Source organism: Arvicanthis niloticus, chromosome 5 (genome assembly GCF_011762505.2).
Source record: "Arvicanthis niloticus isolate mArvNil1 chromosome 5, mArvNil1.pat.X, whole genome shotgun sequence".
NCBI classification, from domain to species: Eukaryota; Metazoa; Chordata; class Mammalia; order Rodentia; family Muridae; genus Arvicanthis; species Arvicanthis niloticus.
In genome coordinates, this window is record NC_047662.1 from 103,223,958 (window position 1) to 103,247,213 (window position 23,256).

The window sequence follows — 23,256 nt, forward strand, 5'->3', positions numbered from 1 at the left end:
CAGCACACCCCTTGGGAGTTTGTAACCTTCTCTTCCCCCTACTTCAGAGACAGTGGATGAAGTTTGATGCTGTATTTGTTTGGTAAAAGCATTTTAACTCCAGACATAGTCACATTTTCTATCTTTCTCCCTAGTCAACCTCTTTTCCCTAGTGACGCATGAGTCTCAAAGGTAGCCGGAAAGGGACAGACATCCTTACTGTCTGCTCTAACACCATCCACAGGCACCAGCAGCAGGTGAAGAAGGCAATGAGGAGATTCAAGCACTTTGAAAGCTTGAATCGCTGGTGTTGAAGAACCCCCAGACTCGGGAGACCCTTCCTCAAGTCTCAGGAAATCACGACCACTCAAAAATCATAAGAAACCATACCTGGATGCAGAGGTTTATTAGGGAAGAAAGCTGGCAGCCAGCAGCCAAACTGCACACTCACACAGGAGTAGAGTTTGACCAAGCCAGCCAGTCTGAGGAGAGTTTTAAAGAGAAAAACCACAAACCAGGGGAGTGGGAAGGGGGGTGAGGGGTTGTCAAGGATACATAACATAAAAATAGTGGAACATTTCATAGGTACTCACCCTAAATGATTTAGAGCCATGTGAAAATCACTCTGCACACTCATTCTTCTCAAAAATGTAGTTTTACCATATCACTGTGCCCTACCCTGTCATTACCAACTATTTCAGGTTAAGTATTTCTCACTTTCTCCAGTCACAGCCCCATCTAGATGACTTGTATCTTTTTTATGGTCAGGAATGTGTCTTCCTGCTTTGGGCTTTTCCCACCCACAGGTGAGTCTACTCCCTGAGGCTTGAGGAATGTAATCCAGCAAGTGTCCTCTGATTCAGGGAAAATGTCTTCCACCCAGAATGTGTCCCGGGGCAGTGAAGGCCTGAAATCTTATTCTCAGTTCCAAGTTCTGGAACTTACACTCTTTCTGCTCAGGTCTAAGGGCAAAGAAAAAGCCTGCATATTTTTTCACAAAATGGTCTTTATAATTTTTCACTCTACAGTGGCTCTGTCAGGCTTCTGTGCTCCTGGCCCTAGGCAAGTGCTAAGGGGCCATCTTGTTTGTGTATGTGTCTGATCATTGTAGTTGGCATGGTCCGAATCATGATAGTTCTCATCAAGAAAACAGAACATGTTTTAAAATTGAGCTTCCCTGGCAGATAGATGGTTATTATTAACTACCGTGTGAGCAGCGAGGTACAGTAGTCCCATGGCTGGATCTTGGCCTGAGCACTCGCTCTTCCAGTCAGTGGCAGGATGGGCCCAGGGGACTGGAGGGACACAGCCCTGGTTCTTTCTGAGAGTCTCCTATGGAGAGTGAAGAAGTTGCCTCCCCACCCACAGCAGCCCCTTAGCAACACTCAAGGGTTTCTCTGTAATTTGAGCCCTCAGAGCTTCACATACTTTAAAGTCATTTTGTGTTGGTTTCTCTGGCTGGCTCTGCAGACCCTCCAGGAGCTATTCTGAGGGTGTGTCTTGGCGATGCCACGCCTTACTCCTTCCCCGAATTCATTTTACAGCAGCTTCCCCAGAGAGAATGAGGTTTCCTCCTCATGGTCAGTGATGCCTTGCCTGCACCTGCTTCGCAGGACTCTGATGGACGGGGTTAGGGGTGCACCTTTGTTTCCTTTAAGAACCTGCCCTCTGTGCAGCATAGGGTAGTTCTTGTCAACTCTCTGTCACTGAAACGTGACATGTGACAGGCAATGCCATTTCTGCCGAAAGTACACAAATGTGAACAATAAAATCAACGGAGGTGCGTAGAAGAATAGGAAATTAGGAAAACCGGGCTGGAGTATTTGCAGAAACCAGAAGGCTGCCAGACCCGTCCCAATAGAGGCACCCAGGAAAGCTAACTGAGAAGCTGGCTTCGACTAGACCAGGAGAGACAGTAAACTCAGGGCAAGGGGCAACAACAGGAAGCAGTTTCGAGGCTTTTGACCACCTGCTGTTGAAGACCCCCAAATTAGGGAGACCCTTACTCAAGTCTCGGGAAATCGCAGCCACCCAAGAACTCTCGTGAGACGCCGTACCTGGATGCAAATGGCAGAGGCTTTATTAGGGAAATAGGCAGGCGGTCAAACAGCAAGCTGTCTCGCAAGAGCAAGCAAGGTTTGGCCCTGAGTGATGGGTACGGGGTCTTTTAAAGAGCAAAACCACAAACCAGGGGAGTGGGGAAGGGGTGAGGAGTTGCCAAGGATACATAACATAAGAATAGTGATACATTCCAAAGAAACCCACCCTAAAAGGTTAATGGCCATGGAAATTACCCAGTACAATCATTTTCTCAAAAATGTGGTTTCACCAAGTCACTGCCCTACCTTGTCATTTATCAACTATTTATTCTCACTAGCTCCAGCTGTAAAGCCACAGCTCTGTCATTGTGTTTTTACCACCTGAATGACTTTCACTCCTTACAGCCAGTTCCTGGAACTGGCCTGGCTTGTTTCAGAGAAAATTTTTCATGTCCCTAAAAGAACTTAAAAGGCATCTATATATGTATATATTCTATAAAAATGATTTTTATAATTTTTCATTCTTCACTGTGATTTGGACCACTCACACAGCTTGGAGCTATGGCTTTAGCGGACTTAACTGGACGGAGCGGGATTTGGAAATGGTTGCGTTTTACCCAGGTTTCCTTCAAATTACTTACATTCCTTTGACCCTAGTTTCCAGGAAAGTGGAATCACGGACTTCGAACACGTTTAAATGCATCATATCTCAGCTGATGAAGGAGACAGAGAAGCTGGCAAAGAATGTCTCTGAGGAGCTCGGTAAGTCTGTGCTAAGTCATGGAGAGGTAAATCTCATTGTGTGTGTGTGTGTGTGTGTGGCCCTTCCATTTAGAGACACTCATGTATTGTTCATTAGTGTCTTTACTTTAATGATGAGGTTATACCCAGAGGTGGACTGACTTATTCTCGTTTATTCACACGTATTTCTTTCTCTCTTGCTATCTTCTTTATCTCTTCATTCTTCTTTTGCCATTCTTTTCCTCTCTAGTCCTTTTTAAGAAGTTTTATTTTTATTTGATATGTATAGGTATTTTTGTCTGCATGTATGTAGGAGTACCACTGTATCAGATATCCTGGAACTGGAGTTATAGACACTTGTGAGCTACATCTGCTGGGAATCGAACCCATGTCCTCTGGAAGGGTAGCTGGTGCTCTTAACCACTGAGCAGCCCCCATTTCTCTAGTTGTTTTTAAGACAAGGTCTCTTCCTGTGTTCCTGATTGGCTTGAAACTTGCTGTGTAGATGGGGCTGGCTTTGAACTTGCAGGGGTCCTCTTGCTTCAGCTTCTGAGTCCAGGGGTCTCTGGCATGCGCCGCCATGCCTGGCTCAGATGTACTTTCTTAATTCCAGGTTACGTAGGAGCCTTGTAAGAATTCTTTAATTCTCTCTTGCCTTTTTTTCTCTTTAAATACAAAACACATCCCATCTGGACATACATACCTGAAAAATACTGTCTTTAAATGGTCTTCTAAATTTACTTTCTTCTTTGTTCCGCGCCCCTTCCGAGTCCCCTCGCCCACAAGAGAGACATGGGAGGCAGTGTTCGGGTAGTTACTACAGCAAGGCTTTATTCTTGTATAGCTGAAGCGGAAGACACCAAGCCCGGAAAAGGCACTGCTTATATGCACCCTAGAGTGGCGTGTTCACTTCTGATTGGCTGTTCACTCATCACCCCATATTATGCCCCGGGATGGGCAGTGGCTTGGCACACTTTCGCCTCTTGCACCTGCGCAGTTTAGTTGTTTACTTGTGGGAGCACCGGATGCCCACGCCATCTTGTAATGTCGAATGTTATCACCGCTCGCCGAGGCTCCTAACACTTCTTCTTCTTCTTTTTTTTTTTTTCTCTTGAGACAGAATCTCTGTATTCAGTGCAGGCTGGTTTTGAACTGTGAACTCTGAGCCTCTTCCTTCTCCCCCTCCCCCTCCCCCTCCCCCTCCCCCTCCCCCTCCCCCTCCCCCTCCCCCTCCCCCTCCCCCTCCCCCTCCCCCTCCCCCCTCCCCCTCCCCCTCCTCCCAAGATGTGCATCATCATCGAGCCACCATTAGAATGCCTTTAATACTGTCCAAGTGCAGTGCCCCCAATGGCCTAACACCCTTTCATGGTCCTCAGCTCTTGGAAGTGTCACCACCTCCTAATGTCAGCACACTGAGGACCAGCCCTCTGCCACATGAGCACCCAGAAGACACTTTAACAGTAGCTGAGGCACAGCACTGGGGGAGGGGTTTGAATAATGAATCCACTAAGGATTCTAAAGTAGTAGGGTAGCGAGCATGCTCTCTCCTCTAGAATTTCGGAAACTCTCTGTAAGGTAAATGATAAAGAGACCAGCTAGGTAGCAAGTACATGGACCACCTAGGAACAAGATGACACCATCAAACTAAAGCAGTGGATGGACAGACAGACGAGTATAGAATTGTATGACTTACTTTTTTGTTGTTTTGTTGGGTTTATTTGTTTGTTTGTTTTTGAGACAATCTCTCTGTGTAGCCCTGGCTATCCTGGAACTCTCTTTGTAGACCAGGCTGGCCTTAAACCCAGAGATCCGCCTGCCTCTGCCTCCTGAGGCATCAGCACTTTAGAATGTTTCCCTACTTCCTCAAGATGAGTATAAGCCAATAGCTGCCTCATTTCTTCTGGAACTTGGCAAGTTTCTCATCGTGAGCTGGGTGTGGTGGCACCATCTCTGCTTCCTGCAGCTGGGAGCCTGAGTCTGAGGCCAGCCTGGGCTACATACTGAGCTCCTGTCTGTGGGGAGGAGGTGGGGAAGAGCTTGCCACTGTTTCTTGTTGGTACCTGTCCTGTGTTATGGTATTGAAAATGAGTGGGTGAGGGGAGCCATTTAACACATAAATACATTTCTTTTCTTTGAATTTTACTGTACTGTGCTTGTCTCGAGAAGCCCAGGGCACGAAACAATAGATCAAGCCTCTGGGGCTGTTCCCACTTTGTCTTTTCATCCCTCCCCACACCAACATTCCCATCAGAGTCTGAATCATTGTGATCCCACAGCTGAACCAAGCAGCTGAGGCTTAACTGCCTGTGTGCACACACAGGTGCTTCCAGGATAAACATGTTTGAGCTCCGCCTTGTGGTTGGTGCTGCCAGTGATGCTGAGATCAGGGCTCAAAGCAAAGTAGAGCATGCTGGGAAGGGTCCTGGTGCTCCCATTTTTATATAACTGTCTCTGATGCAGCTCTTGAGATTCGTTATTCTAATGGTATCTTCATTTTCCTCCTCTTCCCCTCCCCTCCTTCTTCCCCTCCCCCCTCTTCCTTCTCCATTATTTTATTTCTGAACTACTTTGGCTGTCAGCCCCTTAAGCCCTTGTAGAGCTTAGACCCTGCAGAGCTGGGTTTGAACTCTTGTCTCACTCACACACTATGAGCTTTATGACAGTGAGTAAATTACTTAGTTTTCCTTTTATAGAAATATGTATTTACTTAAAAAATTATGTGTATGTACATGTGTGGGATGAGTGCTGTTGCCTCCAGGGGCCAGAAGAGGGCGTTGAATACCCTGGAACTGGGTTTACAGGTGGTTGGAAGCCACCCAATGTGAGTGCAGGTCACTTGGGTCCTCTACATGAGCCTAACTCCCCGCTCCCACTCAGTCTTTCCGAATCAGTTTCTTCTTTTTAAAATGAAATATTGACTGCATGAAATTAGAAAAATTCAATGCAATTATGCACTTTGATTTTAGGCTACTTAGTAAATAGTTATTCTATACCCCACCCCCCCACACATAGCTGAAAACTCAACCTACTTCAAGACAAACACCTTCCTTAGAATGAATAAGAAAGAAAATCAGAGGATGAGGCATGCTAGGACCTGTGCTTGCAAATCCCTTTTTTATTTCTGTTCTTACCCTCTAGGAAAGTTATTTCAAATTCAAAATAGAGAATTTGGCACCCAGAAATATGAGCAGTGGATTGTCGCCGTTCACAAAGCGTGCACAGTGTTTCAGATGCCAGACAAGGAGGAAGAGAGCCGGACCTGCAAAGCGCTCTTTCTGTACACGTCACACTTGCGGGTACATGGCTGCTCTCCAGGGCACATTCTTGTCACCACATCTCCTGGAATCTGTACATGGCAGCTGAGAGAACATTAGCTTCTCATCAAACTAATGAGGAACCTTTCCAAGTCATCACCAACCTCATTTGTTTTCTGAAACTTACCAGCAAGTCTCCAAGACTGGAGCCAAGGCTCAGAGTCTATGCCATGCCTGCCTCCAGCTTGTGATTGGTGACCACCGTCTAACTGAGCTCAAGAAGTGGCTCCTATGGCCACATCCTGAAGCTTGTGTGGTCTTAGCTTTGTTATAAAGCCACGTATTAGACCCCTGGGGCCTCTGGTTAACACAGAGGGGAGGAGTAACCGGAAGAGCCCTCAGCTCTGTTTGCTGTTCTGTGGGAAATAGTTAAAGACTTACTGCACACCATGGGTCTGTGGAATCTTAAGTTAATGGACTTTCAGCATAGGTGGTAAGGGCTATCATCATGAAGGGCCCATTGCACACTTAAAGAATGACTTGGAATTTAAGGGGAATGTCAAAGCCAACTTGCTTTTGTTATTGTTTCTTAGGATACGTTCTTTCTCCTCTCCCAAGGTGGAGTTTTATAATCCAAAATGAATCTACTTTTAAATTTCTAGTTGAGCCAAAACTAGAAACTGGCTTTTGGTTCAGAGGTTTTAATTATAGACCCATTAAGGGCCATTTGCCTTTCAAACCTCAGCTGCACTACATAAGAAAGATTTTCTCCAAACCAGTTTTGTGCTAAATGCAGCGAGTTGAACTTGAGTGTAGTGAACATATGCGACCTCAGAAACGAATTGAGAATCACTTTTCATTTCAAACAGAAATACAACGATGCTCTCATCATCAGCGAGGATGCACAGATGAAAGACGCTCTAAATTACCTCAAAGCCTTCTTCCATGATGTCCGAGAAGCAGCGTTTGATGAGACTGAGCAAGATCTTACTCGGAGGTTTGAAGGTGAGGGTGACTTCCGAGGCCGGAAGTCACCGGGGCCGTTGGCTTGAGTGGCAGTGTGCACATCGTAGTTAGCATACATTTATTTGCTGATGCTCAGGCCGTTGTGTTGGGTTTAAGGTGGGATTTATAGGGGCCGTGACATAGCATGACCTTAGCATGGCTGAAATCCCCAGCACTACAAACGAAACCATGCCAGAGCTTTACAGCCAACTAACTGAAAACAGGAGGGTTCGGCCTCAGAGAAATCTAACGCCTGTGGACAGATCTGTTGCTTATCTATCCCACTTTTCACGTGGGAAAAGGGGAAACAGTGGAATTTGGAAAAGGTGCTTCCCACGGGTAATAGGTATCGCCCTTCTGATTAACTCAGTAATCTAGAAGGTTTAGTAACTCCACGTATTCTGGTGATGTTGAGAAAGCTGTGCTTTATTGTCACAGCCCGCCCCCCCACCCCCCTTTGGTTTTTTGAGACACAGTCTTTCGGTGGAGCCCTGGCTGTCCTGGAACTCGCCCTGTAGACCAGGCTGGCCTCAAACTCACAGAGATTCATCTGCCTCTCTGCCTCCAGAGTGCTGGGATCAAAGGTGTGTGGCACCAATGCCCAATTTATATATACTTCTAAAAATGAGAAAAGTACCCTTATATTATACTCCAAACGTGGGAAAGCAGTAAATGGAAAATGTTTTCTTTATATTATATTTCTTATATTATATAAAAAATATAAAATATTTCTTATATCATACTACCCTTATATTATACTCCAAACGTGGGAAGGCAGTAAATGGAAAATGTTTTCTTTCTCCTTTCAAATTACTTTTCCTAAAAGCAATCACTATTAATAACTTTTCTGTTTATACTAAATTATTTGCTGTACATATGTGTGACATGCTGTGTTGATAAATACACCATCAGTTTTCTGAGGGAAAATGTATACACATATATGCACATATGCTTATTATAAATTTTCCTGATGTAAGAGGTAGCACACAACACACACATAGTAAACATGAAATTCTTCCCCGTAAATTACTTTTAGCTATTGTGTTCCACAGACAGCCTTTGGTGGTCTTTTCAGTATCCTTGTGTCCAGAGCCAATTGCAATTACCCAGGATGGAGTTCTGAAATGAAAGTCAGTTCTATTTTCTGTTAATTCCAGGAGTAAGAACAATGAAACAGCAAAGGCATGTTGGAACCTCGCTGGTTTCTCAGTGATGTGAGCAACTTTTTTCTAAGCCAGATAATAGTTTTTCAAACATAGGTGGGACATTTCTGCATTTTTACCTGATACACAAATAATAGCTAAATTTAATCTACATTATATACTAGGCACTTTACAAAGTCTAGGCTGACAACAAAGGATGAAGCAGGTGCTATCTTCATTTCTATGGTGTGGGTATAGGGTCATCAATTTCCAACTATCACCATGTTGCTGAACTTGTGTAGAATTGAGCAGTAACACACATTAACATTTCTACCTTACATACGCTGTAGATAAGTACACACTCAAGACCATAAGTAATAGTAAATTATAATGAGTTAGGAAATTAATAAGCATGGCCATTTTGTTATATGTATTTTTAGTATAAGTCATTGAGCTGGAAGCATAAAGAGTTGAATTTTTAATAATAGTTATATTTAAAACCAGGTCTACAAGTCTTAAGAACTTAACTGGCTATCATAATCTGGTTTGATCTGGTTCTAGTACACCACCATTTTGTGTGTGTGTGTGTGTGTGTCCTGTGCACATTTATATGTTTTATTTAAAAAGATAAGATATCTTGTGCTTTAATTTTTAACTTAAAATAACTTTTAAAAGCTGGGTCGTGGTAGTGGATGTCTTTAATCCACTCAGGAGGTGGAGGCAGGTGGGTCTCTGGGTTCAAGGCTAGTCTGGTCTACAGAGTGAGTTCTAGGATGGCCAGGGCTACACAAAGAAACCCTGTCTCGAAAAAAAAAAAAAACACAAAAATTTATCTTTTTGATGTTTCCATATCAACATATATGTATATACCTCTTGAATTTTAATAGCATCAGTGTATATCAGTGTATTTACCTCAGTTGGGTGGCCTGGGATCTGATAAGCTGTTTCCCAGTACTCAGTGTTTGGGTTGTTTTTTGTATTTAGTTCATAGTCTCAACACCGACTGTCCTTGGAATCTTCTCCAGAGTTTTCTAAATAGAGCTATGAGTCAAATTCCTAGCTGTGGATTGCTGCCGGCAAAGAATGTGTGAGCTTTATATTGCTAATCTGCTTTTTTAAAAGGGATATTCCAGTTGAAATTAGTGTTTACTTTCAGATTTCTGGTTAACAATGGAGAGGTTAACTGTTTGAAATAGAAGGCCACAATTTGTCCTAAAGCTCTAACATTTGTGAGCCCTTTGCAAAATGCTCTATTTGCAGAAAAACTGGAGGAACTAGAAAAAGTTTCCAGGGATCCCAGTAACGAGAACCCTAAACTAAGAGACCTCTACTTGATCTTACAAGAAGAGTACCACTTAAAGCCAGAGACGAAGACCATCCTCTTCGTGAAGACCAGAGCACTTGTGGATGTAAGCTGTGCATGTGTATGTGAGTGAGTGAGTGTGTGTGAGAGAGAGAGAGCTTGTGTAAGTATGAGTTTGTATGAGTGTGTCTATGTGTGAGTGTGTATGTATGCGTGTCTGTGTGTGTGTTGTTTTGAGTGTATGTGTGAGTATTGAGTATGTTTGTATATGTATGTGTGTGTTTGTATATGAGTGTATGTGTGTGTGTGTTTACAGATTAGCCCTGCTTTATTGAAAAGGTTGCCCATTCTTCACTGCCCTGTAATCAAGTGTCCATACTAGTGTGGGCATATTCTGATTATTTATTCTTGCACTAATTGCCATTGCTTTATTGACCCGAAGTTTTAAGTCTTGGCACTATGAGTAAGCACTGCATCCTTTTTTAAAATCTAAAATTTTCTCTTCCAGCCATTCTGTAGGTTTTGATTAGTGACTAATGTGCCCGGATGTCTTATGTATATCACAATTCTCTTGATGTCATCTTAAAAAACTTACCTATTCGGATTTTAAAAAACAGTTTTAAAATTGGGCTATGGGCTGGAGATACAGCTCAATGGTCAAGCACCTGCCTGGCATGCATGACTTTGATCCCAGTTCTGGGAAAAAAATAGATTACCATCTTATCGTTAAGTTTTTAAAATTCTTTTTTTTGCAGGCTGGCCCCAAAACAGTCCTCTGTGAGACAGTCAATTTGAAGTGTTTTCTGTTGGCCCACAGACTGCTTTTTAATTATTTTAATAGTGTCTCTGCACACTGAATGTTTCAAGCCCATTTTTCTGGCTTTAGCTGGTGTTTAAGGACACATTTTTTTCCTCTGTTGTCATCTAGAAGTTTTTGAATTTTTATGTTAGTGTGAGATATAGTTGAGTGAGTTCATTTTTCCTTTGGATTTGTACAGCCTGTTATCTGTCGACAAGGCAATCCTTTATTGAATTACTTTTGTAACTTAGAAGAATCACTTGACTATATTTGGATGGACTTATTACTATTTCTTATTGATTTATATACATCTGTTGCTTTGATGTAAACATCAATTCTTGAATCCATTCCATAGTTATGAGTACGTTAGCTTTCTAATAAACTTTAAATGGGACAATGTAAATACTTTAACTCTTTTCTAAGCCTTTAAAGCCCCATTCCATTGTCTTGTGTACATTTTAGAATCGTATTATCCACGTCTATACGAAATATCTCCTGGGATCTTTCTTGAGGTATCACTGGATCTGTGGCTATGGGGAGAAAGTTATCTTAACACTATTGAGTCTTGAGCCTGTAGCCATAGCGTATCTGTCTGCAGCCATAGCGTATCTGTCTGCAGCCATAGCGTATCTGTCTGCAGCCATAGCGTATCTGTCTGCTTATGTGGTGTTTATTATTTCTGCTGAGTAGTAAATTACCTACAAAGACAGAGCCAGAAAATTTCCAACTTTATTATTTTATAAAATCCATGGGTCAGGATCTGGAAACAACCGGATACTTATGCCTCAAGGTCTCATGAGGCCGCAGTCAGCTCAAGACTCAAGACTGACCTCTCAGCTCCTTTTGCAGGTTTGTTGGCAGGCTTATAAAGATGAGCCTCCACATGGCAGCTGCTCTTGCCTACATGAGTGAGGTGAGAGACTGAGAAGAAGAGGACCTAGTAGACAGACACTGTCATTTTATAAAGTCTGTCTTGGAATTGATATCATAACACATCGCCCATATTTCAGAGATAAGCTACAGAGTCTTTCAGGAATATAAGATGTGGAAGTCATTGGAGGTTGCTTGTCATATGATCTTTGCTGTTTTTTTTTTTTTTTTTTTTTTAATGTATGTGGGTGTTTTGACTGTGTGTATGTCTGTATACCATGTGCATGCAGTGCCCACGGAGTTCAGTAATGGGGCATGACATTCTATGGAACTGGAGTTAACAGACAGTTGTGGGTTGCTATGTAGTTGCTGGGAATTGAACTCAGGTCCTCTGGAAGAGCAGCCTGTTCTCTAACTGCTGAGCCATTTCTCCAGCCCCCTTTGCTGTGTTTTATTAGTGTTTTGTCATTTTTAGTATAGAGGTCCTGTGTATATTTTGTTAGATTCACACCTAGGTATAATTTTAGTGTTGTCATTCTGAAATTGTACTTTCAAATATTTCTCATTGAGAGCTGGGAAAACATCTCAGTTAGTAAAGTGTCTGAGGTACAAGCATCGGGACCTGGCTTCCAACAACCTGGCCAGAAAGCCGAGTACAGTAGTGCATCCTTGTAATCCCAGCTCTGCGGGGGCAGAGATAATAAAACCTTTGAGCTTGCTGGCCAGCCAGCCTAATTGGCAATGCCTAAGTCCCGAGGACTTACTCAGTCTCAGACCGAACTAAGGTGGGTGGCTCTTAAGGAATGAGGTTGACTTCATGCCTCCACATGCATGTACACACACATGCATACACCCCACCAACATGGTCAGCCACATGGTCAGGTCACATGTGTGGCGCACATGTGTGGAGGTCATGTACACCTCCACACAGCACACAGATCTTCAAATCACAGCTATCTGCTGCTGATATGTACTGTGTGATTAACTTACACGTATTGATCTTTCACTCTAAAGTCTTGATAAATTCACTTATTCTCTGCCTGAAGCTTGTCTTTTAATCACTGAAAATATCTCCTACATTAAATCATAATGAGTCAGAGTTCTGTATCACTAGAATTGATTGTTGCTTGGAATTTAGGGTTTCCAGTCTGAAATCTATTTGTCTGTTCAGCTGTATTCTCTTTTTCTATATGCATTCAATATATCGAATTGATGCGAGATTTCAAGTTTGCAAGTGGTGTTCAACTGGCTGTTGCTTTTCACTTTTAGGCTCTGAAGAAATGGATTGAAGAAAACCCTGCACTGAGCTTTCTAAAGCCTGGCATACTGACTGGACGTGGCAGAACAAACCAGGCAGCAGGTATTTATGTCTAGTGATTTAGATTTAGTATACTAACCATATGAAATGTACACTACACTAATTATTTTAGTGTTTATATCAGTCAGAGCTCAACCAGAGAAATAAAGCTACTAGATTATATGTATGTATGTATGTATGTATGTATGTATGTATGTATGTATGTTTATGTACTTAGAGATAGGGTTTCTCTTTGTAACCCTGGCTCTCCTGGAATTCACTCTGTAGATCAGGCTGGCCTCCGACTCACAGAGATCTATCTACCTGCCTCTGTCTTCTGAGTGTTGGGATGAAAGGCCTGCATGTCATCATGCCCAGCTGTGTATTTATATCTGTATACAGTACACCGAGATTTGAAAATGAACACACACTTAGGCTAGCAGTACAAGTCTGAAACCTGTAGGGCATTAGTCAGAATGGAAACCAAGAGCAGTTTGGAACTCCCACCCCATGAACTGTTTAGTTCACTGAGCTCAGGGAAGGCCTAAACCCTATTTCAAAAAAAGTAATGAGAGTAGGTCAGGCCCACTTAGAGGAATTCACTTCTCATTTAGCTGGACACCAACTGATTAGGGATCCTAACCATGTCTGCAGACTCCCTTCACGGCAGCACCTGCTGGAAGCTCTGCTGTCCCAGGCAGTGCCTCAGAAGGCCTGCACATTTCCCAGGTGCCAAAAGCTACCCTAGTCTCGTCCATGAGGAAGTTGCCTTCTTTTGTGTTCTACACACAAAGCCAGAGTTACTTTCTTAGCACTTCTTAAGCCAATTTCTCTCTCCAAATTCTGGAAATAAAAATAGTCTGGGTCTATTGTACTGTTATTCTTTGCACAGTAGATTTTTTTTTTTTCTACCTACCTCCTAGTTTGTAGTTTTTGAAAAACAGTCCAGGCAATCCTGACCTCCAGCTGGTGTGGTCTGGGAGGAAGGTTATCGTTTCCCGGAAGCGCCCCATGTGCCTCTTCTCCTCACAGCTTTGTCCCAAGTCACATCTCAGGACCGTATGACCTGTCCTCGCTGTTCTTCTTGCCAGCGTTGTTTACACTAAACAAGTCTCCACCCTGCTCTCTCTGCCCTCAGGCATTGCTCTTGTACTTTTCCAGTGTGGAATTTGCCGATTTCATAACTATAGAATGGACTCAAGTGTTGAATGTGTGGTTTCCAGTCTAACACTACCCTAATGTGGCTGGATTTCAAAGTTCTCTGCCATCTCTCCTGCATAAATCCAACTTGATTTTCAAACTTATTTACTGACATATAAATAGAGCCTTGGATAATGTTTTGTCTGCTCATCCATGCATGTGTCTACCCACCCACCCATCCATGCATGCATCCATCTTTCCGTCATGCGTTTAGACCTTACTCAGCACCTGCTTCTTCGGAGCAGCCATCCCTGTCATCTAATACCTGAGCCCCTCCCCCTCCACGTTCCCATCTTACAGATTTCATCCCACTTCCTCCATCATGGCTTCCTGCTCATCATCCTTACAGATAAAAATGTAATCTTTAAGCGTCATATTCTTACCTGCCCAGCCATAATCCATAAGTGCTGAGTGAGTGTTGGATGAATGAATAAAAATGGGTTAAGATGATCCTGCTATTGTTGTTTTCGGGATGATTCCTTCTTGTTTTATAGCTACCCTAGGAAAATATGTAAACTTTTACAAAAAGCTACAGGTTGCTTGATGTTTGGACATTTTCAGATTCATTTCCTACTTTGAGAAGCAGGTTGTAACATTTAGGCCTTACTTTCTTCATCTGTCAAATGGAACAATGAATGGTAGTTGTCCCCAGCTCACAGGTTAATATAAATGGTGAAACCTGAGCTTTTTTTTTGTGAAAATAACTTTTCCAGTTTTAAATGGTTCATAATTAGTAGCCAGTTTCTGAGTGAGTTGTACAGTGTCCTCTTTATCCAACACAGGAATGACGCTCCCAGCACAGAAGTGTGTGCTGGAGGCATTTAGAGCCAGTGGAGATAACAATATTCTGATTGCTACCTCGGTCGCTGATGAGGGCATTGACATTGCTGAGTGCAATCTCGTCATCCTGTATGAGTACGTGGGCAACGTCATCAAGATGATCCAAACCAGAGGTGAGAGCAGCTGACCTCCTTCCTACCCCGCTCCCATTTTGTCTGGCAGGTGAGTGTGTTTGTCCTTTGTCCTTTCTCCTTTCCTGAGCTGTACTATGTGATTGATGACACAGCTGACTCTGGTACTCGTAGTCTAAAAGCTGACTGACTTGGTCAGGGTGGTTACAGTTTTACCGATGGTACTGCTTACTTGCCCAGCATTCAACGGCATACTCATGAAAACATCATAGCCACCAGGCCTGAGGCTTTGCCAGTTGGCAAGTAGACCTTTCATGGTGTGGTGAGTAGCTTCCTGTATTCCAGAGTCTGGTCTCTTCTGGACCAGAGTCTTCTTTCCTTTTCCTTTCTTTCCCGCCCAAGAATAGTCCCCGAATTCCTTTACCTGAATATCCTTTACCTGAATTCCTCTGTGCCTGTCACTCATCATTCATGTCCCATTTTTTCATCCTCCTCCTCAGCTTATTGTGCAGTTGAGCCAGCCAGACTCTTACTGCCTGTCCAGTTTCTCACACACTTCCGCTCTGTGTGTTAGGTCCTTCTCTGTCTCCTCCACACATAACCTACTTCTTCCAGCTAGAATAAGTACTCCTTCAAATGACCAGGACCTTTTATATCTGTCTCTGCAATAGCACTGACAATTGCATTCCCGGGGTATGAACCTCTCTCCACACTGCAGAAGGGTCAGGTAGTCGTGCATGGTGCTATTGCTGAGGGCTCATGCCAGATTATCTGTAAATCAGTGTCGCTGGTAATACGGCTGTGCAATCAGACTGTGTCATTGCAGAGCCCATGAAAGCCACCATAGGTGGTTATCTGTGTGCTGGACACGCACGCTGGAACCTGCGTTTGAGTTTACTCTACAGTTCAGCTTCCCTAGAAAGTGGGGTGCAGTGAATCAAAGTTGAATTCTAGAAATACTTCTCACATCTCTTTCCACATAACATCAGAATTTTACATTAACACACAAATAAAATGTTTTCTTTCAGGCAGAGGAAGAGCACGAGATAGCAAGTGCTTCCTCCTGACCAGCAGCGCTGATGTGATTGAAAAAGAAAAGGCAAATATGGTCAAGGAAAAAATAATGAATGAATCTATTTTAAGACTGCAGACATGGGATGAAATGAAATTTGCAAAGACAGTAAGTCTCTCTGTGCTACCCTTTTGGAATCTGACTAGAAATAATGAATGACTGTAGTTGGTCCTGAATATGTGTGTGTGTGTGTGTGTGTGTGTGTGTGTGTGTGTGTGTGTCTGTCTGTCTGTCTGTCTGTCTGTCTGTCTGTCTATATTTGTTGTGTTTTTTTGAGAGGGTCCAAGAAACTCAGGCTGGCCTAAAACTTGAACCTATTATGGACCTGAAGGTGACCTTGAACTTCTTATCCTCCAGTCCCTACCTCTCAAGGGTTGGGATTAGAGATAAAAGGGAGAGTGATGGAATTCAAGTGACATGAAAGAAAGGCCATATTGGGGGAACGAGGGGACCAGCCTGAGGTGAGAGGGAGCTCAGTGTAGGGAAGGCGTAGAAAGGAAAGCCCAGTTGGGATAGCCTGAAGGTGGGAGGCCATGGATATCATACATTGATTACTTCCTAACCTATATTCATGGCAGCAAATCCTAAGTTTTCTTTTCTCTGTGAATGCCTTCATTTCTCTTTATTAATTCTTTTAGCACCTGAGAAATAACTGTGCCTCTTCCTTCTGGCCTGTGTGACTTCTGAGGACTGACTGCAGTCACCCAGACTGCTTTTCCTTTGCAGAGACAGTGTTTCCAGAGGTTTAATTATAAGCACCTTTGGGTGAACATCTTTGCTTTATATTGTTTGAGGCTAGTTTGGCTTTTATGTCTCTGTGATCATGTTGCTCTTCATAGTTAGAATTGTTCAGCCATGGTTCTGGACTCCGGTGACGTGGATGTTAGACATAAAAACATTCTTCAGTAGCTATGTGTCCCAATGAGTCTGGCTTTTGTTTTTGTTTTGTTTTAGTCTGTTTCCTTTGTGTTATTTGATTGGGGTAGTTTTATTTAATAAATATGTGTGTGTATATATATGTGTGTATGTGTGTGTGTGTGGTATGTGTGTGTGGTGTGTGTGTGTGTGTGGTGTGTGTGTGTGTGTGTGTGTGGTGTGTATCTATGCTTCCAGTCAACAAGGCTGAAGACCCTGGCTCCATCCTGATAACTAAGGCTGAATTACATACAGCTTTGTAAAATAGAAATCTTAGTTCTCCTTTGATACAGGTAGAGAGAGGCTAGGCCACAGGACCTCCCCACCCTGGGAGCAAAGTAGTTTTATTGTCTAAATTTTAAGCTTTAAAGATTTTGTTTGCTAGGCTCCCTTTTTCTGGTCTTTTTCGGAGGGACACCAGGCTTTTCCTGGAATTTTTTCCCTGTGCCCACAGGTACTTCTGATTATCAGATGAGGAGGAAGTCCAGGGAACCCAGCATGATATTCCTAGGGCCCCAGTAGTTCTGGCTGGCCTGCCCTCTTCTCACTCTTCATGAAATTTTATTTGGTTTGTCTATGATGCACTGTTCTTTCTGTACCTGGCCAAAGCCTACACTTGGGTTAGAATAGAGCTGCATTGTGCTGCTGCGCTGGGATTCAGCAGGATGGTTTGAGCCCGAGAGGAGGTTTCAGAGGGAGAGAACTGTTCCTCCCCTTGGCCCTTTGGCTCATTCCTGAAGTATCCACGTGATAAGTCTATTTGTGAAGGATTGCTAACATTTTGCAAACCACTAAAGTAGAAAGCATGGCTCACGTGACCCTTCTATAGGCACGTTTATGGCAGTCATTGAAGGACTAACACATAGGATGCAGGTGAGTGCCGACTACGAAACGGTTAGGAGCACCAAAGCAATTATGAACCTGGTTTTTACAAGCAAAACGATACAAATAAGTGCTATATGGAAATACGCTCATGGAAATTATTTTCGCGTGTGTATGTGTGTGTGTTATGGCCATGTACATTTATTTATCTTTGTGTGCTAGTTATGGTCATCCAAACAAACCCTTTCTGTCGGCCTGCAGGATTCACCGCATACAGCTGGATGAGAAGTTCCTCAGAGACAGTCACCACAAACCACAACCTGTGCCCGACAAAGAGAACAAGAAGCTGCTGTGTGGAAAGTGCAAGACTTTTGCATGCTACACGGCCGACATTCGAGTGGTTGAGGTGAGGCCCTGGGTAGCACCAGTTAAATCTTACCATCTTCTGGAGAAATGTTTGTAGCAAGAACACTCTTTCTGTTGTGGGGGTGGCGAGTGTTGGCCATGGCCCTGTATTAAGATATAAAAGGCTGATGTTACTGAAGTACAAAACAGAAAATGGTGCCGGCAGCGGGGAGTAGAGCAGGGTCTAATTGCAGCTGCCCCAGACAGTCAGGCAGGGCTGATGAAGTTTACGGTTCCACAGCACAGCAGGGCGAGCACCGCTTAGAGTTTCCGATTCATTAACAACTCTTACAAAGAATTAGATGAGAGAAATTCAAAGCGCCATACATGCAGAGATGAAAACTGTTCAGGCAGAAGGGAATGCTAATTACTCTGGTGAGATCATTGCATGCTTAGATTATCACACTGTACACCCCAAGTGAGAACAACTGTGTGTTCTGAAATACAGTCTCACTTAAGTAGACCAGGTTGGCTTCAACTTGTGATTCTCCGTGTCTCAGTTTCCCCAGTTCAGGGACTACACCACCACTCTTTCCAAAGAAATAGTTTTTTGTTTTTTTCCAATGCAGGTATAAAAGATGAAGGCTATGTTAGATACAGTGGTATGTCCTTGATTAGTTCCAGGAACAAATAAGGATCAGGCATAAAAATCTCTAACTGATTTATTAGTTTTAACAAATGTGTGACTGCGTATAAAACGGAACTGGGTTCAAGGCGTTCACAAATCTTCTGCGGCATCTCTGCAACATTACTGCATGTCAAAGATTATACCAAAAACCCCCGTAAAGACTGTGATTTTGAAGCACACATGGCATAGTGTAAACCTGCCAGCAAATTAATGGTAAGGTGAGGAAATAACGTGAATATAAAATGACAAGGATGCTTTTCTTACGGCTGCATACGGGGTGAGCAGCAATGTCTCTGCCATGACCAGTGTGGGTCCATCTTTGTCTAAAGGGGAAAAAAAGGCTAAATATATAAAAATGATACATTCTGCTAGGGAAGTTCTCTCTTCCTATTTTGTTTTCTAAACTTCCTTATTGGGACTTAAAAAATGCTTTTTATAATGGAAAAAGAAATACCTCATTTTAAAGAATGAAACACTTGCAGGTTAGCCTTCTACCTTTTCTCCCTTAAAACTTTTTTTTTTTTTGAGACAGGATCTCTCTCTATAGCACTGGGTATCTTGAAACTCACTATGTAGAGATCCCCTTGTCTCTGCCTCCCATGTGCTGGGACTTAAAGGCATGCACCATTATATATGGTCTCCTTAAAACTTAACTAAAGGTTGTAAAAAAAATGGGGGGGGGGAGAGAGAGAGAGAGAGAGACAGACACTAATCTTGTTGTCATCATTCTTGCTACCAATGGCAGGTAGCGGATGGCTGGACTAGCCTGGGGATGGGTAGATGGGTATATTACTTATAATGAGTGTCAACCATTTTCTGAGTCTGATTCTTTAGATGTCAAAGGTCCTTTCAGCTCCAATTTCAAGTCTTCCTGTTCATAGTGACCCCTGTAAACAATTTCCCTGGAGGACTGGGCGCTGGATCTGCATTTATGTTTGCAGGGTCCGCTCTTAAGTCAACTCTGAACAGTATAGCTCCTGAGTCTCTTCACACACAGACCCTGTGACCCCTGGGCGTTTAACCCTGTGCTTTGGGTCTTGCCTTTCTGGCCTCTGATGAACTTGCACTTTGTGAACTTCTTTTTGTTTCTGAGTTGCAAAGCTGGGTTTCTCCCCTTCTTAGGTGCAAGAGGCCCAGTAAATGGATTCTAATTGGCCTGGGGAAGACTGTCTATATAGTTTTTTCTTCCAACTGTAAAATAAATGAGATTCCACTCATTCCTCATTCTTGGCTATTGAGTGGCTTTTAAGTCATTTTCGGACAGTTTCTAACATTGTGTGTTCCATCTCTTCCTCCTAGAAATCCCACTACACTGTACTTGGAAATGCTTTTAAGGAGAACTTTGTGTGTAAGCCACACCCTAAACCAAAGATCTATGATAGTTTTGAGAAGAAAGCAAAAATATTCTGTGCCAAACAGAACTGCAGCCACGACTGGGGAATTTTTGTGAGATACAAGACGTTCGAGATTCCAGTCATAAAAATTGAAAGTTTCGTTGTGGAAGATATTGCCAGTGGAGTTCAGAACCGGCACTCGAAGTGGAAGGACTTTCACTTTGAAAGAGTACAGTTTGATCCCGCAGAGATGTCCATATGACCTCGGGCTCCTCAGTCTCCCGCTACTGGGAGCAACGCCTTAAGTGTGGAAGCGATGAGTCCACATTTTCCTACCCAAGCTTGCACAATCCTTTCCTACCCAAGCTTGCACAATCCTTTCTTACACAAGCCTGCACTGTGTTGAATGCCAGATAACCTGACCTGCTTGTTCTAAGCCATTTCTGTCCACACAGAGCACACACGCATGAACTGAATACTTTGTTCACCAATAACTCATAGCACTTGGCAGTGGTGGGGAGGGGTTGAAGAATTTCCCTTATACACTTTTTGGAACTGCCTGCCAGGGAATGCGCAGCCACTCCGTACACCGAGACGCATGATGGCTGGCGTGCTGGAAGGTTTCCCACACTGCCCTCTTTGCTTGACCTGCTGTAAGCTGCCTTTTGCCCTCAACAGTCCACTGACTTAGTTCTTTTCCAGGCCACCTACTGACTGCCAGATCCAGCAGCACTTCTGTCCCTCGCTGACTCCTTTCCTGATTTGGCCCTGCCACCCTGTCACCCTTTGCAGATTCTCCTGGTTTCTGTCTCTTCCCAGTCTTTTCCATTGGTTTCTTTGCTGACACAGATTTGGTGATTGCAAGGTTCAATATGCACACACATATGTATTAAAATGACATATACTTTTAAAATGTAAAAGACTAGGGTTGACAGCTACGATTACGGAGAAGGTATTTCTGTTCGGTTCATTTACTATACACCTTTCTCTCATCTGTTATTTTAATTTTGGCCATTTCCCCTTCTTGAATAGACATCTCAAACTATCTCTCTGCCTGTATGCCTATCTGTATGTCCGTCCCCCACCTGTTTGAGACAGGCTCTCTCTGTAGACCAGCAACTCGATATCTAGACCTTGAACTCACAGATCCCCTTGCCTCTCCAGTGCTGAAATTAAAATCTCTCACCGTGCCAGGCTCTAGATACTTTCAATAAAGGCCGATGTTTAACATTTGAACTACTTCCAGTTCATTCCCTAACATGGCTTTTTGTTGTTGTCATTGTTTACTTTCTGAGACACTGTTCCTTTGTGTAGCCTTGGCTCTGTAGACCAGGCTGCCCTTGATCGAAGACATCAGCCAGCTCCTGCCTCCTAAAGTCCTGAGATGGAAGCCCTGCATCACTGTGCCTGGCCTGCCTGTTCTTCTTAAACATTATATATTCAAATGGCATTTCCATGTTTCTTCTCAAGGTTTACTAATGCTTCAGAGAGCTTAGTTTGGGGTTCTTCAGAGCAAGAGACAAGTGCTTGAGTACTGTTACTGCCAACAGACCAAGGTACTCTTCAGTTCAGGGAAGGAACTGGACTGGCTTTATAGGCAGTACAGTGGGTTTAACACCTTCCTAAAACGTACTTGTAATTCACTAGGACCATCAATGGCCTAAACAGAACTGCAGAGATCATGTGACCACATAACTTTTCACATGACACTTACATCCGAAGACTATCCCAAGTCCACCCAGAGCACAGTGGGTCACCCAAACTACCCAGATCAACCCTGGAGGTCAATGGAAAGACATGGGAATAGCACATTTCCCACATATGCCTAGAGAAATTAACCAGCAACATAAGTCTCTAAGGAGGGGGGGGGGAACCTACAGGGATTAGGCTTTTAATTGATATGTGAAAAAAAGATGGTATGTAGTAGTTCTTGATAATGGTCATTGGTAAAATTTTTAATAAGTGCAATAAAATGGATCAAATGAATTGGCTGACTTTCATTTATTTCTTTTAGTCTTTACTGCTACAGTTTAAGAACTCTCTAGCATGTATAAAATATCTACTGGAAATTGAGAAAAACTTTTAAACGTTACAATGATTTAATTAAAATTTTATATATTTTATATATATGGGTGTTTTACCTGCATGTACATATGCACACTAGAAGGGGGCATTGGATCCCCTCTGACTATAGTTATAGATGGTTTTATGCTCCCATGTGGGCATTAAGAATTGAACTCAGGACCTCTGGAAGAGCAGCCAGTGTTCTTAACTGCTAAAGCTGAGAACAAAGGTTTGAGTTGTACACAGCCTTAAGCCACTGCCAAATATGCCACAGAATGGAGCAAACCCTGGGTTACTAAGCACTGAATGAATAGAACAGGTAGGTTTTGAGAGATGGGAAAATGCTGGTCTTTGGACTTCCTGATGGAAGCTGCATCTGCAGTCTCCCATGAGCACATCACTGGTCCCCACTAGAGTCCTTGCAGGTTGCCATTCACGTGTCCTTTCTGAAGCTCAACCACAGACCTTGTTCTGCAACCACAGACCTTGCTGTTTTGTGGTCAGTACTGATGTCATGGCATTTTCATCCTGACCCAGAGCCTTCAGTCGAAGGCCTCATTGTGAATAAGGTTGCTGGACTCCTGACTCCTGTACTTAAAGCAGACTCAGTATTAACTCGGGTGTTTCTGCACGCATGTCTTGTGGGATGGATGGTGTTGTGAGGTCCCCTGAGGGATGCACTGAGGGGCCAGGGAGACTTTTCTATCTTTTCCATCTTTAGAGCCTATGGGTCACTGTGTTGCTCCCATCATCTTAACATCCACTTGAACCAGTGGTTCCTGAAACACTTCTGTTCATTGGACCTTTTAATTAGCATCCTGCTTAAAAAAAAAAAAACAACAAAAAACAACCCAGCAACAAGTATCTGGCTGAGATATCAACAAGATAGGTAGAATCAAAGTGAACTGTAAACTGGATCATGCCAGTAACTGTGTTAATACACCATAAAATATAACTACTACTTCACTTTACAAATCTGTGTTTAATAAACGGGTACAGGCTTGTTGGATGCAAACTTTTAAACTCCTAATAAAAATGCCAGCTATGATTATCTTTGTTTATGGCAATTTGACGAAGAGTACAGAAATTAGTTGAGTGTTAAATCACATCTGTGCTTACAACATTTAACAACTTCCTAAAAGGCAAGTGAAACCACAGTTCCTGTTTTCACAAGCAATGCTGTTTCATTCCTATACAACCCACGGGCTGCTTCACGCCATCTTAATGAAGGCTTCCTCCTTTGAACACTTGGGCTTCAAGTGTGGCACTGTTGGGGAAGGATGGGGAACCTGTAGGAGATGAAGCTTCTCTGGAGGAGGTGTGTCACTGGGAATGGATCTAGAGACTTTATAGCCGGTTCCTCTTCCTGTTCAGTCAGCTTCCTTAGATGCAATGTGACTGGCTAGCCTCCTGCTCCAGTTGCCATGCCTTCCCTGCCTGCTACCATGTTCTCGACACCAGGATGGACACTGTTGG

General features: G+C 43.2%; 1 protein-coding gene across 1 annotated transcript in view; it reads left to right on the forward strand.

Moving 5' to 3' along the window:
• Rigi (RNA sensor RIG-I) overlaps positions 1-20,952 on the forward strand; it is a 47,537-nt gene extending 26,585 nt beyond the window's left edge. Inside the window, exons 10-18 of the mRNA XM_034503779.2 lie at positions 2,676-2,780; positions 5,898-6,055; positions 6,883-7,018; positions 9,421-9,569; positions 12,402-12,492; positions 14,412-14,582; positions 15,569-15,721; positions 17,613-17,755; positions 19,682-20,952. Coding sequence (XP_034359670.1) covers positions 2,676-2,780; positions 5,898-6,055; positions 6,883-7,018; positions 9,421-9,569; positions 12,402-12,492; positions 14,412-14,582; positions 15,569-15,721; positions 17,613-17,755; positions 19,682-19,978 — 1,403 coding nt within the window. The 3' untranslated portion in view covers positions 19,979-20,952. The remainder of the gene's footprint in view (positions 1-2,675; positions 2,781-5,897; positions 6,056-6,882; positions 7,019-9,420; positions 9,570-12,401; positions 12,493-14,411; positions 14,583-15,568; positions 15,722-17,612; positions 17,756-19,681) is intronic.
• Positions 20,953-23,256: the final 2,304 nt, after the last annotated feature.